This window comes from Aotus nancymaae, unplaced genomic scaffold (assembly GCF_030222135.1).
Source record: "Aotus nancymaae isolate 86718 unplaced genomic scaffold, 86718_ANA_hifiasm-v0.15.2.pri h1tg000048l, whole genome shotgun sequence".
Taxonomy (NCBI): domain Eukaryota; kingdom Metazoa; phylum Chordata; class Mammalia; order Primates; family Aotidae; genus Aotus; species Aotus nancymaae.
In genome coordinates, this window is record NW_026988462.1 from 8,849,290 (window position 1) to 8,874,426 (window position 25,137).

Below are 25,137 nucleotides of genomic sequence, written 5' to 3' on the forward strand. Positions count from 1 at the left end.
TATATGTCTTACCAATTAAAATTATACTTTCATAATTAAAAGCTGACAAGCTCATTTGCTTTTATAAGACTAAGATAAAGGAGTATTAAATGAGGTTAAATTAGATTTTACCATCTGTTTAATAAGTTTCAGGCCTGGTTTGATAATATATTTCCAGCTATATAATTTTAAAATGCTCTTTTTTGGAACTAGTAATTGACATGACTAGTAGATAGGTATCTAAATGCCAATTCAGACTCATTACTATAAAACTCATGATTTGTTTTATCTCTAATGAAACTGATTAAGTTTCCATCACATCAATGTGAAACCTATAATGCAAAACTTATATTCACAAGGTGTATCATATTTTGTAAGGTTATTATAATGCACATTTTAACTTACTTAATTTGGTTTTTAATGGAACTATATAGTATTTATTTTACCTCTTCAATATTCTATGTCTTAGAAACTTTCCTACTGATTCTCCACAAGCATATTCCTCTCATAAGTCAGCCTACTTTCAAGGTGCATTAACTGCTCCAAAACTATAGGGGGCCATCTGGCTAAGTGCTGCTGAACTGCAAGAAATATATCCAGGAATTGCTCTGCTCTGACGAATTACATCGTCAAAGTACATTCATAAAATGACATTCAAGTAATTACAGAGTACATTTATTGAGTCTGCAAAACATTATGGACTCACACATATCGCAGAAAGCTGAGAATATGCGTGAGCCAGTCAAAAGCTATGTATGGCAAAGAAATGCTCTAAAAGATCATTAGAGAGATAGAGATTTTTATATTTATCTATTTATTGTGCAGAGCCAACCTTAAGGTATCTGGAGATAAGTTGTGACAGGTTCCCAGAGAGGAGTTCACCTGGTTTTAAAAGTCATGGATGACAAGAAGAGAAAACCTGGTTTATTGGGAAGCCTTATGAACTACTACGACCTTAGGAACCCAGATTTCAGTGGAGGGTGGTCGAACTACGAATTTCAGTTAACATCCAGAAAAAGCTAGAGAAGTTTCTCTAGAGCATTTAGTTTGAGTAAAAGATCTGCCAAAATCAGACTGAAAAGTTACACAAGTTTGTGAGAAATGGCTCAACATTCAGATAGAAAAGACAGTTTAGGGTCAGAAATAATTAAGAACAGAAGAACCTAGATACTTGGGTACAGAAAATTGGTGCAAACAGAGAGAGTGGACTGGAGATCTCACTCAATAATCCAATTTTTGAATATTTTGACTTTTTTAATCTCTAGAGAAGTGCTCTTTATAAGTTAGTTACAGAGTGCCAAGGAACATAAGAGTACACGTGTTCTCTGTTGAGAGAAACTGAGACGTAGCAAATGACTAAGAGTTACAGAGAAAAAGATACAATTGGTGTTTTTCAAGTCAAAATAATAACTTTCTTTTAAAAGACAAAATGGAAGACCCAGAAATTAAGAAAGAGTCTGGAATATTGCAATAACTGAGTGAGGAGTGTGTGTGGCAGCGAGAGTATATACCAGGTTTGTGCAGACAAGGGGGACAATTAGCAGATGAGGCTGTAAAGATAGACCAGGTTATGCAGGTCCACGGAAACCATGATGTAAAGTTTGCCTTTAGTTTTTAAATAAATGTTTATATTTATCAGAGTAATAAATATACCTAGTTAATAATCTAGTAGTACCAAAATACTTACATTTTTAAAGATAACATTCCTATACACAAGGTCTTCATACACCATGTTTCCTGCTCCTGCAGACGGTCATAATCAACCTGATTAATTGCTCTGGAATTAACTTTACATGTCTAAATCATTTACACTTAATTGGCAGGTTTTTGTTTGTTTATTTGTTTGTTTCTTCATTTGTCGCCAGGCTGGAGTGCAATGGCGCGATCTTGGCTCACTGCAACCTCCGTCTCCCGGGTTCAAGTTATTCTCCTGTTAATTGGCAGTTTTTCTGTTTTTAATTGATCAACTCTTCTTAATGTTTATTTTCTGTTTTACCACCAGGTCCCTACTTTCCTTTTCCCCACCCATGTTAAAGTTTTTGCAAAGTTTTATTTTTGTTTTTGTTTGGCTTTGAGACAGAGTCCTTACTCTGTCCCCCAGGCTGGAGGGCAGTGGTGTGATTACGGCTCACTGCAGCCTTGAACTCCTAGGTTCAAATGATTCTCCCACCTCAGCCTCCTGAGTAGCTAGGATAGGACTACAGGCATGCATCACCATGCCCGGTATTCTTTTGTTTTATTGTTCTTTTTTCTTTTTTCTTTTTTTTTGGAGAGACAGGGTCTTGCTATGTTGCACAAGCTGGTCTCAAACTCTGGCCTTAAGTGACCCTCCCACCTCAGGCCTCCAATATGCTGGAATTATAGACATGAGCCACCCCATCTAGCATAGTTTTAGCAAAATTTTTATTAAAGTAATAGTTGATCCTACAGAAACAGTATTCATTTTTAGGATAATAGTGCGCTGATTTTCCTATGTAAATCTTTTTGATATCCTGTAACTTATAATTGTCATAGTATCTATCCATTTGCATAGTTTTTCCTGTATCTGTCACATCTTTCTATGTATTTATTTCATTTTTCTCTCAAGTACTCCAGGAGATCTGTCAAATGCTTAGCAATATCTTTTCCATATGTTCAAACCCATCACTTTAAGTTATTAACTTTTTTTGGCTTAGAAAATTTCCTCTCACAGTCATCCTTTTTCCCATTCGTATGTATTCAATGTTATGTTTCCTGAACTCCATATCATCTTATTTCTTGGTTACTCTTTTTGTCAGCAGCTCTATATAAAAGGTTTACAGACGATAAAGTTGGGCCAGGAGCGATGGCTCATGCCTATAATCCCAACAATCTGGAAGGCCAGGGCAGAGGGATTACCTGAGGTCAGGAATTTAAGACCAGCCTGGCCAACACAGTGAAACCCATCTCTACTAAAAATACAAAAATTAGTCGGGCACGGTGGTGCATGGCTGTAATCCCAGCTATTGGGGAGGCTGAGGCATGAGAATTGCTTGAACCGAGGGGTAGAGTTTCAGAGAGCCAGGATCCCACCACTGGACTCCAGCCTGGGCTACAGAGTGAAACTATCTCAAGAAAAAGAGAGAGAGAGAGATTGGAAAAGAAGGATAGGCTGGGAATGGTGGCTCATGCCTGTAATCCCAGCACTTTGGGAGGCCAAGGCAGGTGAATCATGAGGTCAAGAGATCTAGACCATCCTGGCCAACATGGTCAAACCCTGTCTCCACTAAAACAAAACACAAAAATTAGCTGGGCATGGTGGCACACACCTGTAGTCCCAGCTATTTGGGAGGCTGAGGCAGGAAAATGGCTTAAACCCAGGAGGCAGAGTTGCAGAAAGCCAGGATCCCATCACTGGACTCCAGCCTGGGCAACAGAGTGAAACTCTCTCAAAAAGAGAGAGAGAGAGAGAGATATTAAAAAGAAGGATAAAGGTACATATCCTCCCCTGAAATCCATTTAATATACCATAACATTTGGTTGCTGATAATTTAGCTGAGTATACGCTTTTAGATCAGAAATCTGTTGTCTCATAATTTGAAGGCATTGCTTATGTATCGTCTTCTAGAATTCCTGCTGATATACAGCTACAAATTTGATGTCTCTTATTTTTATGTAAACTATTTTGAGTTTTTGGTTTATTTCTTTGGAAGATTTTAATATATTTTGTTCATCACCAATATTCAGGAGTTTCACAATGATTATCTTGTGTGTGTATGTTTATGTGTGTGTGCGTGTGTGTGTGTGTGTCTATGCACATGTGTTTTCACTCATGGTGATGGCCGCTTGGTGGGCTCAGTATGGAGTCATGACTCTTCATTTCTGAAAATGATTGATACATTATTTACTTAATAAATTCATTCTCTTTATTAATTTAGTTCTGTTCCCCAACGTTCTTATTTGGATCCCCTAAAGTGAAATTGAAATGTCCCACCATTTTACTTCTTGCTGTCTTCTCTTTTTTGTGTGTGACACAATTTTTATAATATTTATTTGACGTTACCTTCAAATACTTCTATTGAATTTTTAATTTTAATATATTTTTAATTTTCTAAAGCTCTTTATTTTCTTACTGATTCTTTGAAGCAATTTATTATTATCTTAAGAATGCAATCTATTCTCTCATTTTTTGGAGGATATTCATACAGGTTTTGGGTATTTTCTCCTGTACTGTCTGTTTTCTGTACTTGCTCATTTCTTTCTTTCTTCTCTTTGCATTTACATTTTTCATATTGTCCTTTAATGTACAGTGATCATTGATTATCCATTGATACTGGGCATTAGAGGCTATCTGGAAATTGTTGAATGTATAGATAGGGTGTAGCAAAGGATTTCACCATAGATGGGGAGTTATCTTCCCACTGGGTAGAGATCCAATCAGTACATGGAATTACTGTGTCTAGAACTGATCAGTTGCTTCAAAGAAGACTCATTTAATTTTCTGCATGGACTGTGTGTACTGGCCTGCCAGCATTCCGAAAATAGGCAGGCCGGTATGTTAACTGTCAGTTTCTCTATTTCCTTCTCTATGATTCATTCTGCCCTCTACTCTGGCTGTAATTTTGAACCGGGAGCCTTCCTGGTACATTTTTTCCCCCAGAAAATACACATCCAGACTGCAAGGGAGAAAGTGGAGGACAGTAATCTGAGGTTCAGTGTATCTGGGGTGCAATTACCTGGCTGAGAAGTTAAGCAATATACGTCCGTCTTTCATGTATGTCCATGTATCCTAGATGTTGTCAGATGAATCGTCTCTCTTCTTATAAGTAAACTTCTATGCATATAACTGAATTGGAACATGTGGCCAAATTTTCACATTTAACCAAAAGCCCAAAAGACTATATTTCATCGTAACAGCATAGTGATTAACTAAATGGTTTCAAATGGGTATTGACATGATCAGTCCATCAGCAGTCTGCTAATTTTCTATTGGATTCTGCCACAAATGATAACTAGTGACTTTACTTGTGCAACAGTATTTGACAGCAGTGTGGGGCTCCACAACAACGGAGGAATTGGAGAAGGCACCCAGAGAAAACTTTCTTGAGGCATTTTCTGGACAAGTGATTGTAAAATTGGTTTGGAAACTATTATTCTAATCTAGATAGGAATTGGTAGCACTCTCAAATAGCAAAGTGGCCATAAAGAGAAGTGGACAGGATAAACAGATAGGAGACAAAACTAGACTGTAGTAATGGATTAGTAGTAAGTAAAAAAGAAGAATTAAAGATGACACCCAAGAAATAGGCTTAGGCAACCGGAAAGAACAGAAGGAGGAGCAAGTTAGGGGAAAGGGAGAACCAATTAGGGTGGAATTCTGTTCCAGCCATGTTGATTTTGACATTTCAGGTTGCTTATCCAATACAATGGGAGACGGAAGTATCAGAGGCTAAGGAGAAACATCTTGGAAGAAGATAATTAGGCAGCTATCGTAAAGGCAGGAGAGAGAGAAATGCAGAGAAGGAGAGAAGATGAAAAGATAAATGAGACTGGGTGGGAACCCAGAAAAACATAGACTTTAAAAGAAATGAAGAGATATATGAAGATCCTGGAATAAAAGAAATCAAAGATATTGGTAGGAAATCAAGAGAGTGAAATCAAAGAGAAAGAGGTAAGCAGCATGGATGAGTGCTGTTAAATGAGCCAGTGAGATAAGAACTGAAAAAAGACTATTGGCTTCTGAACAGAAAAAAAAGAAATTCACTGAGTTTAGCAAAAGCATTTCAGGGGAATGACAGAGGCAGCAATCAGAAAGCAGTGTGCTGGGAAATTAACAGTGGGTAAGGAATTAAAAAGAGTAAAACTGATAAAATTTGCAGATATTTAGATACCAAAAAAAAAAAAAAATTATCTAGCACAATATTTGCAAAACCCTCAGAATCAGAATTACGTTCTACTGACATAAACCATTATTAGTTTACTGAATAATGATTTATGTCAGTGTAAGATGTTCTATATACAAATGAAAACTGATATTCTAATAAAATAGTAAAATACAGGATATGGCTTGGCTGTGTCCCCACTCAAAATCTCATCTTGAATTATAATCCGTATAATCCTCACATGTCAAGGGCAGGACCAGGAGGAAGTAAGTGAATCATGGGGGTGGTTTCCCTTATGCTGTTCTTGTGATAGTAAGTTTCATGGATCTAATTGTTTAATAAGAATCTGACATTTCCCCTGCTTGCACTCATTCTCTCTCCTGCCACCCTGTGAAGAGGTGTCTTCTGTCATAATTGTTAAGTTTCCTGAGGCTTCCCCAGCAATGCAAAACTGAGGGTCAATTAAACCTCATTTCTTTATAAATTACCCAGTTTCAGGAATTTCTTGTTTTTTTTTTTTGAGATGGAGTCTTGCTCTGTTGCCAGGCTGGAGTGTAGTGGTGTGATCTCCGCTCACTGCAACCTCCACCTCCCAGGTTCAAGCGATTGTCCTGCCTCAGCCTCCTGAGTAGCTGGAACTACAGGTGTGCACAACCATACCCAGCTAATTTTTGTATTTTCAGTAAGGACAAGGTTTCACCATGTTGGCCAGGATGGCCTCCATCTCTTGACCTTGTGATCAGCTCGCCTCGGCCTCCTGAAGTGCTGGGATTTCAGGTGTGAGCCACCGCACCTGGCTGGGAATTTCTTCATAGCAGCATGAAAACAGACTAATACAATAAATTGGTACCAAGATAGTGAGGTGCTGCTGTAAAAATACACCTGAAAATGTGGAAGTGACTTTGCAACTGGGTAACAGGCAGAGGTTGGAACAGTTTGGAGGGCTCAGAAGAAAACAGAATGATGTGAGAAAGTTTGGAACTTCCTACAAACTTGTTAAATGGTTTTAACCAAAATAGTGATAGTGATATGGACAATTAAGTCCAACCTGAGGGGGTCTCAGATAGAGAGAAACTTGTTGGGAACTGGAATAAAGGTAATTCTTTCTATGCTTTAGCAAAGAAACTGGTGGTATTTTGCCCCTGCCCTAGAGATCTGTGGAACTTTGAACTTGAGAGAGATGATTTAGGGTATCTGGCAGAAGAAATTCCTAAGTGACAAAGCATTCAAGAGGAAGCAGAGCAAAAGAGTGCAGAAAGGAAATATGAGGTTGGAGCCCCCACAAAAAGTCCCCACTGGAGCACTGCCTAGTGGAGCTGTGAAGAGGGCTACTGTCCTCCGGATCCCAGAATGGGAGATCACCAACAGTTTGGACCCTATGCCTGAAAAAGCTGCAGGCACTCAACGCCAGTCCGTGAAAGCAGCTGGGGAGGCGGTGAGGGTGTGCACCTTGCAAAACCACAGGGGAGGACTTGTCCAAGGCCATGGGAGCCTACCTCTTGAATCAGTGTGACCTGGATGTGAGACACAGAGGCAAAGGAGATCATTGGGAACTTTTAAGTTTTAACTGCCCTACTGAATTTCAGACGTGCATGAGGCCTGTAGCCCCTTAGTTTTGGCAAATTTATCCCATTTGGAATGGTTATATTTACCCAATGCCTTTACCCCCATTGTATCCAGTAATTACTTGCTTTCTGCTTTGCAGGCTTATAGGTGGAAGGGACTTACCTTGTCTCAAATGAGACTTTGGATTTGGACTTTTGGGTTAAGGCTGGAATTAGTTAAAACTTTTGGGGACTGTTGGAAAGGCATAACCGTGTTTTGAAATGTGAGGACTTAAGATTTGGAAGGGGTCAGGGACAGAATGAAATAGTTTGGCTGTGTCTCCACCCAAAATCTCATCTTGAATTATAATCCCATAATCCCCACATGTCAAAGGTGGGACCAGGTAGAAGTAATTGAATCATGGAGGTGTTTTCCTGATGTTGTTTTCATGATAGCGAGTCTCACAGGCTTGATGGTTATGTGTCTGGCATTTTCTCTGCTTGTACTCATTCCCTCTCCTGCAGCTCTGTGAAGAGGTGACTTCTGTTGTGAATTTAAGTTTCCTGAGGCCTCCCCAGCAATGCAGATTGTGAGTCAATTAAACCTCTTTTCTTTATAAATTACCCAGTCTCAAGTATTTCTTCACAGCAGCCTGAGAACAAACCTAATACAATATATTTATCAATACTGTAGTATGTCAATAAATGCAGTTATATAATATGTTATCTTTTGGGAATGGCTTCCTTCAGTTAGTATAACATGTTTAAGGTTTGTCCACATTGTAGCATATACCATTGTTTAGATCTTCTTTATTGGTGAATAAGATTGCATTGTATGGGTATATCTCATTTTATTTACACAGTCATCAACTAGGAACATTTGAGTTGTTTCTTTTCTGGATATTATAAACAACACTGCTATGAACAATCGTGTACAAGTTTTTGTGTAGACACATATTTTCTTTCTCTTGTGTATACACCTAGATATGGAATTGCTGGGTCATAACTGCTTACCATTTTGAGAAACTGTCGGGTTTTTTTTTTTCCATCGTGGTTGTACAATTTTACATTCCCACTAGTAATGTTTGAGGGGTCCACTTTCTCTGCATCTCTACAGCACTCATTACCTGCCATTTTTATTACATTAAAATTATATTGAGGCTTAAGATGTTAAGTAAAGTAACTATGGATATACAGTTAGTGCCTATAAAAGCTGGAATTTAGCCATATGCCTTGTGCTAACTCAGAAGTCATGTTGTTTAGCACATTGCTATATTATAGCAAGTATGTTTTATTGAGACTGAAGGAAAGTCATTTTGTTTGTTTAAATTCTTTGAAATTACTGGATGAACACTTATGTCTAGTAATTGTCAAAAGTATTATTTTTCTCATTTATCCCAGTTGTCTAAATTAAAATGCTGAACATTTACCTTTTAGATTTTATAATTCTTGACAATTTAAATCTCAGTGACTTCAATTTTCAAAAATAAATACAAATTTATTGGGAGCTGGTTATAATTTAGAACCTCTTTGTGAAATAAACCATATTTCAAAATGTTTTAAGCAGAAATATATAAAAATTTTAGCCTACAAATTACTGGAACTTGTCCTAGTCACCTAAATAAAAAAATATGAAAGTTCTACATTTAATGTTCTTTCAACATTTTATGAACAGAAAATCTGGCGGATAAACAGCTCAAGTCTTAATGGGAAATGATAACATGTTAGATCAGTAGCATTAACATAAACAAACAAATTTTTATCCAACACAAAACAATTACACACGTTTTAATCAAACAAATTACCAATGGCCAACCCCAATCCCAGTACTTTCAAAAAAAGTTCTCAAACTTTCCTTTCCAGTTGACTATACACTGATTGAAATGGCTGTGTTATGCGGACAATTGATTTTTTAAAATGAAATGTCTAATAGTGAAGTCAGTGCATTACACTGCCCATTCCAGAAAGCAGCCTTCCATTGAATTTACTCAGACAAACTAATTGCTAAATTAGATGACCATTGAAAGTTATTGAGTGCATATCCAACACTGTCTTCTGAACCAAAAGATAACTAACAAAATCTGTTTTGATCACTACCACATTGCTAATTCAAAATCAAGAACCGTTCGTCTCTCTGGAATATTACTAACATAAGCCTGGGGATGTGACAATGTCATGTAACGGAGTTGCAGTGAAAGGAGTCAGAGTGCTGTGGCAATTCCCTGACCAACACAAAGAATCTATAGAAGTGAAACAAATTCACAGCATCAGCTGAAATGCTACGGTCAAAGAATGTGTAATCAGCAATTGACCAATCAATTATGATTAACTCATTCTGTATGACTATCATTGGCTATTAACAATAGGAAAGAGTGTTTCTAAAATGTGTTTTGTAGCAAATAATTTAATGATAAAAGCTTGGACAGTTTTCAGAATTCAAAAATTCCAAGATACTAATATCTTTAAAAACTCCTGTCAGTGTGTGTGTGTGTGTGTGTGTGTGTGTGTGTGTAAACATTACCTGTGTAACCATCCATTGCAATTTAAATTAGAGCCTTTTCTCAGTGTATCACAGTTCTAAAGTGACTATTTATTATATTGGTGTCCTAGGAACAGAGTGAAAAAAGGCAAAGAGGTAATTTAGCACAGTCTTTTTCCACTAAAATAAGAGTGTCTCTCATCTCTGGCTGAATCTACTACATTGTGATTATTGGGATATAGAATATCTACTTATTTTGTGGATTTAGGCAATGGTTATGATTACTGCTTTCCTCACATCTAAAAATCAAATTATATTCTACATGAAGACATTTTGTAAAGAAATTTTAATCTCTATAACAATGAATATTTAATAGAAACTTAATATTCTTTTATATTATTTGAATTGTTAGGTTTAAGGAAATAAAATGTTTCTTAAATCTACTACTTTTAACAACACAGTAACATTTATTGGTTTTGCAATAAAATAAATTCAGAAAATTGCTGTGATATTACTTTTTATGTTTCATATTGAAAGTAGGTAAATTAATTTCTAAGCAATGGGGCATTATAATTCTCAACGAACAGTACTCAGCAGTTAAGATTTTAACGGCTGACCTTATCTTCTTTGAAAAATGATAGATGTCATTTAATGTTTAAAGATAAATTGTTGTGCAAATGTGACTTTTTTGCTGACAACTTTGCCATAAACAAATATGACCAAGAAGTTTCAAAGTAAGTTTGCTAGGTGAGCAAATCTAAACTACAAAGGCGCTCACATTTCCTCAATCACATATACTAAGAGAGACCAAGTGTTGTTTCCAATCTATAATATTAAAGGGCAATTGAGAGTGACTCAAACATCTAAAAAAGTTAATGTTAACAGTGAGGGACATGTCTCCGTTTAGGAAAATCTTCACTGGCCATTGGGTGTACCACATGTATCACAGGTGATTTTCAAAGGGACAAATATCACCCATTTCAGAAACAGGCTGTGGAATGCAGGAAACTGCCAGAAAGGAACTCTGAGAATTTGCACCATGGCTGACCTGGAAAAAGATGGCAGGATCAGATGGAAAAAGGAGGTGCATGGCTCCCCTCTTGTTGCCAAGGTTCCCATTCTCAATTCAGAAGGATTTGAAGAGGGTGTGAAGGAACATTGAAGTTTCTGAGATATTCCTTAAGGACCACGCTCTAATTTACGGGTTTCTATTTACATCAGATCCCAGCTTTTTATTGAGGGGGTGTGGGAGGGGATGTGGACAAGACATATATCTATATATGGCTTGTCCTAAATGATGAAATGAAATTAGGATTGTGTATGCTATGATCTCTCTCTAGGAAGCCTTGAAACTTTTCCTACCAATTGTCTTCTAACTAAAATATTTATCTTTTATTTTTACAGGGAATCTTGCTCTGTCACCCAGGCTGGAGTATAGCAATGGCGCACTCTCAGCTCACTACAACCTCTGCCTCCCAGGTTCAAGTGATTCTCCTGCCTCAGCCTCCCGAGTAGCTGGGATTACAGGCACGTGCCACCATGCCCAGCTAATTTTTTTTTATTTTTAGTAGAGACAGGTTTCACCATGTTGGTCAGGCTGGTCTTGATCCCCTGACCTCATGAACCACCCCCCTCAGTCTCCCAAAGTGCTGGGATTACAGGCCTGAGCCACTGTGCCCAGCTCTAACTAAAATATTTCTTTTGGCTGTCCTTGGAATACTCTCAGGTGACACACAGCTCAGGCTAACATTTCTACAGGACTGCTACCTTGGTCTCTGGAAAGCCCACTGCTGTTCCATACCAATACATCTCAGGGTCACTGCCAAGCTTCCAAACAGACCCTTAACATGCAGAAAAAGCGGACACTTTCTATTAGCTATAGTTTTCCTTGAGAAAAATGTGGCACTATGTATCAAAATACAGTTATTAAGGAACATATTCTTGGTGACAATATGTAGAATGTATTACAAGAAGAAAAAGATGCCAAAAACATTTTATGTCTACTGATATTCCTATTAGTCTCTATTATCATGAAAAACTGGTCACAGCCTAAATATTCAACTTTAGGTGACTGGGTGAAGTAAAACTATAATCTTTACGTATGATAGAATAATATGCCAGCATAAACAACCAGATAGCAGAATATCTAATGCCACGAAAAAGTATGTGTTTTGTGTGGTCAGGTGAGCAGTTCAGATTGCAAAATCAAATGTACCCTACGATCTTATTTTTTTTAGGTATTGATGTCTTTATATGTATAATTAAGTATAGAAAAAAGCCTAGATGCCTTCTCTCGTAAGTCTTTTTCAGTTTTAAAATGGTATCGGTATTTATTTTTTACTTTTTCCATCAGATTTTCTAGAATAACAAAATTCAGTTCCCTCTGCTGAGCATTCATTATTCTTTTTTTTCTTTTCTTTTTTTTTTTTTTTTTTTTTTTTTGAGACAGAGTCTCACTCTGTCTCCAGAAGCTGGAGTCTAGTGACCTGATCTCGACTCACCGCAGCCTCTGCCTCCTGGGTCATTATTCTTACAGTAAGAAAAAATTAATGTTACTAAATATCTTCTCTGTCCTAGATCAACTGTCTAAGTATATACAAGGTGCCAAATAGATTTAATAAAATGTTTTATCTATGCATAGGTCTTTGCATTACAATTTTTTGTATGATTCCATTGTCTTATATTCTTCACTAATAGTTTTGGTGTGAATTTATACTCTAAAGGAAAGGTAACAACCTTACACAATCTCAGGGCTTAAGTGGCTTAAGTACTATTCACACACTGATGCTCACAAACACACACCTCTGGTTGTGTGGTCTCCACTGAGCTCTGCACAGTCCTCTTGGGTATCTAATAAACATTTAACAAAACCACTGATTTCTGCATCATTTAACAAAACCACTGATTTCTAATCAATCCCAGGGACCCTCCGCCAGGCCTGCTCTGCTCTCAGAATTCCTTTTCTCACCTAGTGACACTATCATCCCACCAAACCTCGCTATCATCTTTCTTCTCTCTCCCAAATTTCCAATCCATTAACAAATCCCAATAACCCCACTTCCAATATTTGTCTAAATCTATGCACTTCTCAGTTTATCCACTCTTATGTGGTCTTCGGCCCGTATTCCTTTCCTTTTTCATTCTTGCACGCAGGGTCCATTTTCCATAGTGAAGTCCTCATAAAACATAAATCTATCAGCTTCTGCTTACAGTTTTTATTTATCTATTTATTTATTCTATTTATTTATTTATTTTTGAGACAGAGTCTTGCTTTATCGCCCAGGCTAGAGTGCAGTGGTGCAATCCTGGCTCATTGCAAGCTCCAACTCCTGGGTTCAAGTGATTCTCCTGCCTCAGCCTCCCCAGAAGCTGGGATTACAGGCACCTGCCACCATGCCCAGCTAATTTTTTTTTTTTAGTAGAGATGGGATTTCAACATGTTGGTCAGGCTGGTCTCAAACTCCTGACTTCAGGTAATCCACCTGCCTCGGCCTCCCAAAATGCTAAGATTACAGGCGTGAGCCACTGCACCCAGTTAGCGTCTGCTTACAGTTTTTAAATGACTTTTTAGTCTACTTAGGAGAAAATATAAACTCTTTACCAGAGCCTACTAGACTCCCCAAAACATGATGTATGTTTATCTCCTCCCTTCAACTCACTCTATTTTAGCCGCACAGCCTTCTATCCTCGAATAAAATAAACTTACTCCTGCCACAGGGCCTTTGCACCTCCTTTTCCTTCTGTTCCAGACACAGTTCTCACAGGTTTTCTCATGATTCTTCTTATTCAGTATCAAACCAAACCTTTCCCCCTGAGAGGCCTTCACCAGCACATTCTTCTTAAATATCTTTCCCTACCTCATCCTGTTTGGTTTTGTTTAGAACACGTGTCAGCTACAATCCTGGTTTTATTTGTTTGCTTACTTATTTTTTCTTACAATGTAAAGCCCATGAAAGCAGGGTTGTGTCTGCTTTATTCACAACTTTAACCTCAGTGCCTGTATAGAACGAGAACCATACTAGAAACTCAATGAGCATTTGTTGAGTATTTTGAATGAATTAATTATTAAAACATTAAAAAGTGACACTTTCCAAGGAAAAATCTTTACTTCTTTAGTGACTCTAACTGCAGACAATTCAGGGTAGAAATGAGGTTAGATCAATGGCAGGCCGAGAAAGGTATTTTTGGGTGAGTGTATGCAGGCAATTTTTGCTATTATGGCTAACTTACTTCCATATTCTTTAATATAGGTACGTCCCTATGGTGAGAGATGGCATTTTTATCGTACAAAGGTGGAAAGTGAATTTAATATCTATTATAATTAAAAATAAATTTTATACAAACACTAAGAAGTGATCATCTAAATTTACAGATTAGAATCTGAAACTTGTTCCTATGCCAACATCTTCTACGGCACTACGCCTAAATTAACAAATTCTCACTTACAGAAGTCTGTTTTCTGAATCCTTTCAGAGCTGCCATTGTGGTGGGTGCTGTTAGCCATCCCTTGATACTGACAGTACAATGGCCATCCCTGACAAGGCACGCTTACATTATTAGTCAAAATTTCAGCAAAGTAAAACATTTCTCTTCATCTCCAGGAGAGCAGTTTATGAAAGAGCATATTCTTAGACATTAAAGGTGAATGTTTCAGTGACACCTGTGCAAGTTACGACTTTCTGCTATCCTCTATAAAAATCTGAATTTTAATCATATAATTCTAGTAGACCTTAAAAGGATAGACCTCAAAGGAAGCATTGTATTTGATATTCTCTCGCAACTCCGGAATGAAACTTAAGCATGAATAATTGGAGATCTGCACGCTCCTATAAAGATTAAAGAATGGGACTCAAGTTCACACAGAAGCTAAAAAAGAAAGGGAGGATGATTTCCCTTTGCCACCTTGAAAAGGCTATAGCTTTGAAACCTACAAAACAAGATATGATTGGCGGGGGGCAGGGATTGCTGAATAGGCAATAAACATGTAAACCCTCCTCCTAAGGGTTTTTATAATCCTTTCTATCTTGGGTATCTATGTGTTCCTCTGTGAATGTGTTTTCTTATAACCATGCACTTCTTATGGAAGAGCTCCATCCTTATTATCTGTAACAGGATTTCTGTTCTGCTTTCATTATGTATATATCTCATGAAAACAATCTGAACAAATGCCCAGTTAATATGTATATTTATGCATTTATAAATTATAGGTAAGTGCTATTACACTAATATGTTACATATTTTATATACCTTACTACAACCATAGAAATATAAAAGAATGAGAAGGAATAAATACACACTTAAGGTCTATTTTTACTTCCTGCACCCTCTGTGGAAAGCTTACCCCACTTAAGAAATCACTAAGAGTTCACTGTGTCCTCACAGTGAAATTGTACTCACTCCTCAATGAGAGGAGCTGATTAATATTAAAGCTTTTTTGGTTTTCTAATCAATCATGCACTTGAATTTTCGAATAATCTGGACGTACATATTATACTTTAGTGGATGATACTGTGAAGTACCATCTAGACCAGCTCAGCAGAGGCTGTGAGGTTTAACTCATCAGTAGTCATGATATCACTTTTCTCTTAGACTTTTCCATTAGAATTTATTTTTGCTTTTGCCAGCCATGCTGAGAGCTCTGTTTTCTATACGTATCAATGGTAGAATAAGCATTGCTGCCTCACAGAAGGAAGAAATCTATGGTATTAGACACCAACCCCCATGTCCTTCTTACATATTCTTTCCCTGAGATATAGGGACTCCTATGAAAATGGAAACATAAAAATTGGCTCTGCGTAAACTTAAGCTTTGCCTTTGCAAAAAATTATGAGAAGCCTACTACTGACTCTGGAATATTTTGTATGCAATAAAAACTCTGTACTATTTAGGTATTGTTTCTGACCCACAATACTAGAAATAAGCATCAACTACCCATACAAAGTTTTGCTTAGTAAAAATAAAAGTATATTTAAATATAAATTTTTGTAAAATGACTAATAACTAAAAAAAACATAGCCTTTCTTACCCCAAACATCAATAGATGCAGAATGAAGGGCAATATTTACCACATGCAGCATAATGTTGGGTTCTAATTAAGACTATTTCAATGAAATATTATTTTGATAATTATGTTCATGCTTCATATGCCATGTATTAAAAACAGCAATACCCACTCACGATGAAAAATATGATTGATGATATAACAGAAGTATTTCATAAAAACCATTAGGTAGATTATAACATAAAAGGTGATATGGGAAATAAATATTAGAAACACATATCATTGATCTATGACCTAACTTGTATTGAAATGCTGCAAAAACCTTCATAGCAACATTCAGAGAATTACCTGAAAGATAACTCTGGCATCTTCTATGATCTTATATGTGTTTTCCTTAATGTTCACAGTGATTCCCATATTCAAACTTATTCACTGAAGACAAAGCATATCCTGAGATTCTCATTACTGAAATGCTGAGTCTGAGGCTTGCTTTGCACAGACACAGATTGTCCAACATTAAAATATCACTGCATACTGACTGCATACAAATGTCATTAAATATTTCCAAAAGTCCTGATATAAATAATGTATTACAATATTAAATTTGAGGTAGGATTATCTGATAAGATTAACAAATTTGTCAAATATAATGGAAAGTACGCATTTATTATTTAGTATTGAGTATACCAATAAACACAGGATCAGGACTTACCTGAATAACATGCTTCAGTTTATCAATAATCTGATTTATCACGGGATCAGTTCCTTTCACTTTGACTTCGGGATTTCCAGACTGGGCTTTGATTCCATTTCCAACCACACGAAGACTATAACTAGCAAAGAGAAATGGGAAAGATAGATGACTTAGTACCTGATCAGAGTATTACCTGCCACAGCTATCTGAACATATTTGAGCTCAGAATTTCCTCCTTTAGAAAATACACTGATGTATTCTTTTCTTGGAACAGAAATTGGCACAGCTGTAATCTTTGTCCAGGTAAAATGCTAAAATGTTTATTGTGCCATTAGATCATTGTAAAAATAATGTTATTCTCTCAATGGGCCCAACCAAAAATTGCTTGTTTCTTAATATGTAATAATATGCTACATGGAGTTGATATACATCTCACTTTGTTAACAGTTCTTGCTGAATTATACATATGTCTGCACCAATATTGTCTGGGTCAGCTTCTTTTATGCAGTATCAATCTTATTTTTTAAATATTAAGCTACCACATATATATTATATATGTATGTATATATAATTATATGTATATAATGTAGATATATAATTATTTATATATATATATATATTTCCTAATTAGGCCCTTCAAGTAATAAGTGATTAAACATTTTAATAATGACACTATCAATTGGACATGATAAAAGTAGTATTAATAAACCTTTCGATTTTTTAAATATCCTCGAATCCATTTCTTTTTGTAGGTATAGAGGGGCTTAGATTTAAGAATTCCGGTATCCATTAGGGATTTGGAGGTATACAGCAATAACAAATAATAGAAGAAAAACAATTGTATCTATGTTGTTAATGTGTAATATTCTTTATTTTAGAAATATAAAATTATATATATAATTCTCTTAAATCCTCTGTGGCACTGTTACGTTATTCTTTACTCTCCCAATATTCCAAGCAGATCGCACATGTGGCACATACATATATATAAAATATATATAACTGTACAAGTCAATATCATAAACCGTAACTGTGCAAATTAAAATCACCAAATTTATAAGCTACTAAAATCTGCAAAATATTTTCTAAGTAGAGGAAACAATCCGCTTTCACCTAGGTTCACCTAAACAAAGACCTGATAAATAATGTGGTATGTAAAAGGGTCATTTCACAGGTGGTGAGAGCCATTTGAAATTTCACTACCTTCCCCAAATTACAATCCTATAATGTCAACTTAGAATTAATGAAAATACTGAAATTTATTAGTCACAAAGATGTCTTAAGTGCATGCTATGTTCCAAGTCCTGTACTAGGTGATTAGGATTATAAGAAGGTGTAAGACTCAATTATTGTCCTCATAATGCTCATTATTTACCCAGGAATATATTAATTAACTCATTCGTTTGTATATTTATTCATTAAGGTTTACTACATGTAAAAGATACCGTAGATTTCAGTAATACAAATACCCTTATTTGCCTGGCAGAATAGTGTAATATAAACACAACTGAACAGTTGAAATACAACAATATTAAAGTAGCTGGAAGAAGCTGCGCGTGCCAAGTGTGAGGAAAGATAAGACAAGTAGTAGACATTCCGGATATGGAGAAGTCAATTTGGACTCAGACATTAGGGAAAAACTAAAGGAGAAGTTATGACTTGAGGTAGCCTTAGATGTACTGAGGTAAGAAGAGGACACCTATTGCATAGTTAATGAGAACTTCAGGGCAAAGGATGTCATCCCAGCAAGGAAAATGGCCAAGCTACATGAACAAGGCAGACAGGGAGAACAGTTCTCTATTTACAAAGCAGAGAGTACAAATGAGGAGAGCAATGGATCGCAGACCACATCCTAAAGATTCCACCCTGAATATTTAAGACTTTCCATTGAGTGATATTATGGACTCTTGAGACTCAGAAAGGGAAAGTTGGCAGGGGGTGTGAGGGATAAAAAACTACATGTTTCTACAATGTACACTACTCAGGTGGCAGGTGCAATAAAATCTCAGACTTCACAACTATACAAGTCATCCATGTTATCACAACCACTTGAGCTCCAAAAGCTATTGAAATTAAAAGGACATTTAAGAGATTAAAACGAAACACTATCATCTGATTAATTTGTTTGCTCATTAAATATAATAATATTTTTCAGCAAAAATATTCTCATTTCAATGTAACTCTCCTTCCCCATATCTGAGCAGAGTATTGCGCTATCCCTAAACACCCTCTGAATTTTCTACAGTAATTTTGAAAAAAATAAAAGAAGGTTCTATGTTTGAGAATATGGCTGTATGAGAGGGGTTTCAAGAAATATCCAGTTCTTCCCAAGACAATGTACTTCCAGTGACCAGTTTCAAGATGTGGATGGAACATTTCCTAATAAGTCCTTCAAGTAATAATAAGTGATTAACCTTTTTCCTAATGATAATATCAGTTGGGCATGATAAAAATAATATTAATAAATCTTTTGATATAAAAATTAACCTTGAACCCACTTCTTTTTGCAGGCATGTGGGGGCTTAGCATTAAGTATTCCAATATTCGTTAGGGATTTAGCAGGACACATCTATAACAAATAGTAGAAGGGAAATAATTATACCTATGTTGTTAATGTGTAACAGCATTACATTATTCTTTATTGTAGAAAAATAAAATTGTATATACATATATATGTATACACATATATGTATAAAATTATATATACATATATACATATATATATATATATGTATACACACAGAGACAGAGAGAGAGAAACCATCTCTTAAATTATCTGTAGCACTGTTATGTTATTCTTTTTTTTTTTTTTTTAATTGTATTTTAGGTTTTGGACTACATGTGAAGAACATGCAAAATTGTTGCATAGGTACACACATGGCAATGTGATTTGCTGCCTTCCTCCCCTTCACCTATATCTGGCATTTCTCCCCATGTTATCTCTCTCCACCTCCCCACCCCCTGCTGTCCCTCCCCTATTTCCCACCAACAGACCCCAGTGTGTAGTGTTCCCTTCCCTGTGTCCAAGTATTCTCATTGTTCAACACCCGCCTATGAGTGAGAACATGCGGTGTTTGATTTTCTTTTCTTGTGTCAGTTTGCTGAGAATGATGGTTTCCAGGTTCATCCACGTCCCTACAAAGAACACGAACTCATCATTTTTGATGGCTGCATAATATTCCATGGTGTATATGTGCCACATTTTCCCTGTCCAGTCTATCATCGATGGGCATTTGGGTTGGTTCCAGGTCTTTGCTATGGTAAACTGTGCTGCAATGAGCATTCGTGTGCATGTGTCCTCATAGTAGAACGATTTATAATCCTTTGGATATATACCCAGTAATGAGATTGCTGGGTCAAATGGAATTTCTATTTCTAGGTCCTTGAGGAATCGCCACACTGTCTTCCACAATGGTTGAACTAATTTACACTCCCAACAACAGTGTAAAAGTGTTACTATTTCTCTACATCCTCTCCAGCATCTGTTGTCTCCAGATTTTTTAATGATCGCCATTCTAACTGGCGTGAGATGGTATCTCAATGTAGTTTTGATTTACATTTCTCTAATGACCAGTGATGATGAGCATTTTTTCATATGTTTGTTGGCCTCATGTATGTCTTCTTTTGTAAAGTGTCTGTTCATATCCTTTGCCCACTTTTGAATGGGCTTGTTTTTTTCTTGTAAATCTGTTTTAGTTCTTTGTAAATTCTGGATATCAGCCCTTTGTCAGATGGGTAAACTGCAAAAATTTTTTCCCATTCTTTTGGTTGCTGATTCACTCTAATGACTGTTTCTTTTGCCGTGCAGAAGCTATGGAGTTTGATTAGGTCCCATTTGTCTATTTTGGCTTTTGTTGCCAATGCTTTTGGTGTTTTGGTCATGAACTCCTTGCCTACACCTATGTCCTGAATGGTTTTGCCTAGATTTTCTTCTAGGGTTTTTATGGTGTTAGGTCTTATGTTTAAGTCTTTAATCCATCTGGAGTTAATTTTAGTGTAAGGTGTCAGGAAGGGGTCGAATTTCTGCTTTCTGCACATGGCTAGCCAGTTTTCCCAAAACCATTTATTAAACAGTCCCCATTGCTTGTTTTTGTCAGGTTTGTCAAAGATTGGATGGTTGTAGATATGTTGTGTTGCCTCCAAGGCCTCTGTTCTGTTCCATTGATCTATATCTCTGTTTTGGTATCAGTACCATGCTGTTTTGATTACTGTAGCCTTGTAGTATAGTTTGAAGTCCAGTAGTGTGATGCCTCCCATTTTGCTCTTTTTGCTTAGAATTGACTTGGCTATGCAGGCTCTCTTTTGGTTCCATATAAGAGTGGTTTTTTTCCAGTTCTGTGAAGAAGTTCATTGGTAGCTTGATGGGGATAGCATTGAATCTGTAAATTGCTTTGGGCAGTATGGCCATTTTCATGATATTGATTCTTCCTAACCATGAACATGGAATGTTTCTCCATCTGTTTGTGTCCTCTCTTATTTTGTTGAGCAGTGGTTTGTAGTTCTCCTTGAAGAGATCCTTTACATTCCTTGTTAATTGTATTCCTAGGTATTTTATTCTCTTTGTAGCAATTATGAATGGCAGGTCATTCTTGATTTGGCTCTCTTTAAGTCTGTTATTGGTGTATAGGAATGCTTGTGATTTTTGCACATTGATTTTGTATCCTGAGACTTTGCTGAAGTTTCTTATCAGTTTCAGGAGATTTGGGGCCGAGACAATGGGGTCTTCTAGATATACAATCATGTCGTCTGCAGATAGAGACAATTTGATGTCCTCCTTTCCTATTTGAATATCCTTTATTTCTTTTTCTTGCCTGATTGCTCTGGCTAGAACTTCCAGTACTATATTGAATAGGAGTGGTGAGAGAGGGCATCCTTGTCTAGTACCAGATTTCAAAGGGAGTGCTTCCAGTTTTTGACCATTCAGTATGATATTGGCTGTGGGCCTGTCATAAATAGCTTTTATTATTTTGAAATACACTCCATGTATCCCTAGTTTATTGAGGGTTTTTAGCATAAAGGGCTGTTGAATTTTGTCGAAGGCCTTCTCTGCATCAATTGAGATAATCATGTGGTTTTTGTCTTTGGTTCTGTTTATGTGGTGAATTAGGCTTATAGACTTGTGTATGTTGAACCAGCCTTGCATCCCCAGGATGAATCTTACTTGATCATGGTGGATAAGCTTTTTGATGTGCTGTTGCATTTGGCTTGCCAGTATTTTATTGAAGATTTTTGCATCTATGTTCATCATGGATATTGGCCTATAGTTTTCTTTTCTTGTTGAGTCTCTGCCAGGTTTTGGTATCAGGATGATGTTGGTCTCATAAAATGATTTGGGAAGGATTCCCTCTTTTTGGATTATTTGGAATAGTTTCAGAAGGAATGGTACCAGCTCCTCTTTGTATGTCTGGTAGAATTCAGCTGTGAACCCATCTGGACCTGGGCTTTTTTTGGGTGGTAGGCTCTTGATTGCTGCCTCGACTTCAGACCTTGTTATTGGTCTATTCAGGGTTTTGACTTCGTCCTGGTTTAGGTTTGGGAGGAAGTAAGTGTCCAGGAATTTATCCATTTCTTCCAGGTTTCCTAGTTTATGTGCATAGAGTCGTTTGTAACAATCTCTGATGATGGTTTGAATTTCTGTGGAATCTGTGGTGATATCCCCTTTATCATTTTTTATTGCATCTATTTGGTTATTCTCTCTTTTCTTTTTTATTAATCTGGCCAGTGGTCTGTCTATTTTGTTGATCTTTTCGAAAAACCAGCTCCTGGTTTTATTGATTTTTTGAAGGGTTTTTTGTGTTTCTATCTCCTTCAGTTCTGCTCTGATCTTAGTTATTTCTTGTCTTCTGCTACGTTTTGAGTTTTTTTGATCTTGCTCCTCTAGCTCTTTCAATTTTGATGATAGGGTGTCAATTTTATATCTCTCCTTTCTTTTCATGTGGGCACTTATTGCTATATATTTTCCTCTAGAGACTGCTTTAAATGTGTCCCAGAGATTCTGGTATGTTGTGTCTTCATTCTCGTTGGTTTCGAAGAACATCTTTATTTCTGCCTTCATTTCATTGTTTATCCACTCAACATTCAAGAGCCAGTTGTTCAGTTTCCATGAAGCTGTGCGGTTCTGAGTTAGTTTCTGAATTCTGAGTTCTGACTTGATTGCACTGTGATCTGAGAGACTGTTTGTTATGATTCCTGTTCTTTTGCATTTGCTGAGGAGTGATTTACTTCCAATTATGTGGTCAATTTTAGGGTAGGTGCGATGTGGTACTGAGAAGAATGTAAACTCTGTGGATTTGTGTTGGAGAGTACTGTAGATGTCTATTAGGTTTGCTTGGTTCAGGTCTGAGTTCAAGTCCTGGATATCCCTGTTAATTTTCTGTCTCATTGATCTGTCTAAATATTGACAGTGGAGTGTTAAAGTCACTCCATTCAAACTATTTCTAGGCCTCCCTTCCTGGTTCTGATAGCAAATGTGAAAAAGAAGTACTAGACATTTGGTTTTTGTAAGTTTCCTCAAATACTTGGGAAATACTGAATTCCATTGCCAAGTGCCAAGTATTGCCCTTTGTACATTCAATTTCTACACAGCACTTTTTCTCTATTTTGAAAGTCCTCATCTTTGAAATCTCAGAATGGAAAAGAATCATATGATTGATTTTACGTGCCAGATTTATAGGAATAACCTTTCATGGAAGAAAGGAGGCTTACAGGGGATTAGAGAAAGCAGAATCTGTAGAATCAATTCAAAATGATTAAGCCTTTTGTGATCCCACTATCTCACTTCAGTTGTTGAGCCACAAAACTATTTTTAAGCTAACCTCTAACATTTATTTGGCTTTATAATTACATATAAATAATGTCTAAATTTGAGACCTATGTTTCTAAACTTAATAACGAAGTCAAAATAAATGGAATTAAGGAGAGCTTATTATGATCTTTATTGTTATTTTTCTATAACAAATTTCCTATTAAGAATATAATGTTTTATGACATCTTATGGATGTCATTAACATTACTTTCATAAGATATTATCATGCTTTGTACAATAACCAATAGGGAAATTTTACCATACCACTGCAATAAATAGAATGAAAACATGTTCAGAAAGACTTAGAAACTCATTAAAGAATGGATATTAATCACTCTTCAACCTAACTCATTTGGCAAGGCGTGAATATATGCATGCCAGTTTATTCAGGTGGCAGGTAAGCAGTCCCACTGCATTTCATAAAATAAGCAGCTGTGTGAATTTGAAAGATAGTATTTCCACATGAAAATCTAATGACTGCACATGTAAAATCTGTAGTGTTTAGGAAACTATCATTTCAAAAAAGTTAACTACCTAATTAAAAAGTAGCACAAATGAAATTTTGCCTATGTAAAAAAAAATTAGAACATTGCTTAGCCTTTTCTTAAACCCCTCCTCAATCTTACCAAGAAAGAATAAATACCTTTATTACAGTCAAAGCTCTGTTTTTATGGTTTCACATTTTTTAATCAAAAATTCAAAGCAAATGATAATAAATCTTTAACTTATAATTATCCTAATTTGATTCAAAGTGACTGTCCAAACTTAAAAATGATCAATTATAACTATAATCAATCACCTATAATGCTATATGACTTTGAAATGTTATATTAATTTGCATTTTCCAGGTATGCATGTTAAAATTAAACTCTTCTCAGTGAGATCAAGGCATGGATTTATGATGATTGATAATCACCACTTTGTATTAATTTGCTGTCTCACTTCACTGTTTGATACCAACACATGAAAGTAAAAATGCTATTTAGGGGATAATATTTTCTGAGTACTAATACATTAAATACTATTTTAAGCCATCAACAAAATGATTTAGGGTACAATTTTTATTTAACCAACTTTTCATTAGAAAGATTATAAAATTCTGAAAGATCCTAAAGTCTTATACAGCTTTTTTGTATTTTTTCAAACGTAATTGATCCCAGTACAAATTAAATTTTATATTAAAAAAGCTTCTGACTACATTAAAACATACTTTAAAATTACTTACAAGATAGGATAATTCTAAGATTACCAACATATCCTGCAAATGAAACACCCAGGTACTTCCTACCAACACATGACATAATAAAATCGAGAAGAACTTCTGAATTCGAGCGTAGTAGTTGCCTAGAGCCATCATACCTACTTATTACAAACTTGGTGGAAGAAGAGGACAGAAATATATACTCTCACAGTTCTGAAGCCTGGACTTCTGAAATCAAGATGTTAGCAGGGCCATATACCCTCTGAAGACCCTAGGAAGGAATTTATGCCTCGCTTCTTCCTAGCTTCCAGTGGCTCCTGGCAATCCTTGACCTTCTTTGATTTGTGACTGCATCACTCCAATTTCTGTCTCCATCTTCACATGACCTTCTCTGTGTGTGTCCTTTTTTGTCTCTTATAAGGATATTTACATTAGATTTAGGGTCCACCTTCATCCAGGATAACCTCATTTCAATTATTGGGTTAATTATATCGGCAAAGACCCTACTTCCAAATAAAGTCGCTTCCTAATGTTCCTAGTGGACATAAATTTTGGAAGTACTGCATTCTAAATCACTACACAGAACATTATAAA

At 36.2% G+C, this 25,137-nt stretch overlaps 1 protein-coding gene across 2 annotated transcripts in view; it reads right to left on the reverse strand.

Annotated features, from left to right (window-relative positions):
• The window catches only part of GPC5 (glypican 5), a 1,393,669-nt gene that overhangs the window by 882,958 nt on the left and 485,574 nt on the right, over nucleotides 1-25,137 (reverse strand). For both annotated transcript variants that reach the window (XM_012456307.2, XM_064362249.1), the window contains exon 6: nucleotides 16,556-16,676. In XM_012456307.2, coding sequence (XP_012311730.2) covers nucleotides 16,556-16,676 — 121 coding nt within the window. The remainder of the gene's footprint in view (nucleotides 1-16,555; nucleotides 16,677-25,137) is intronic.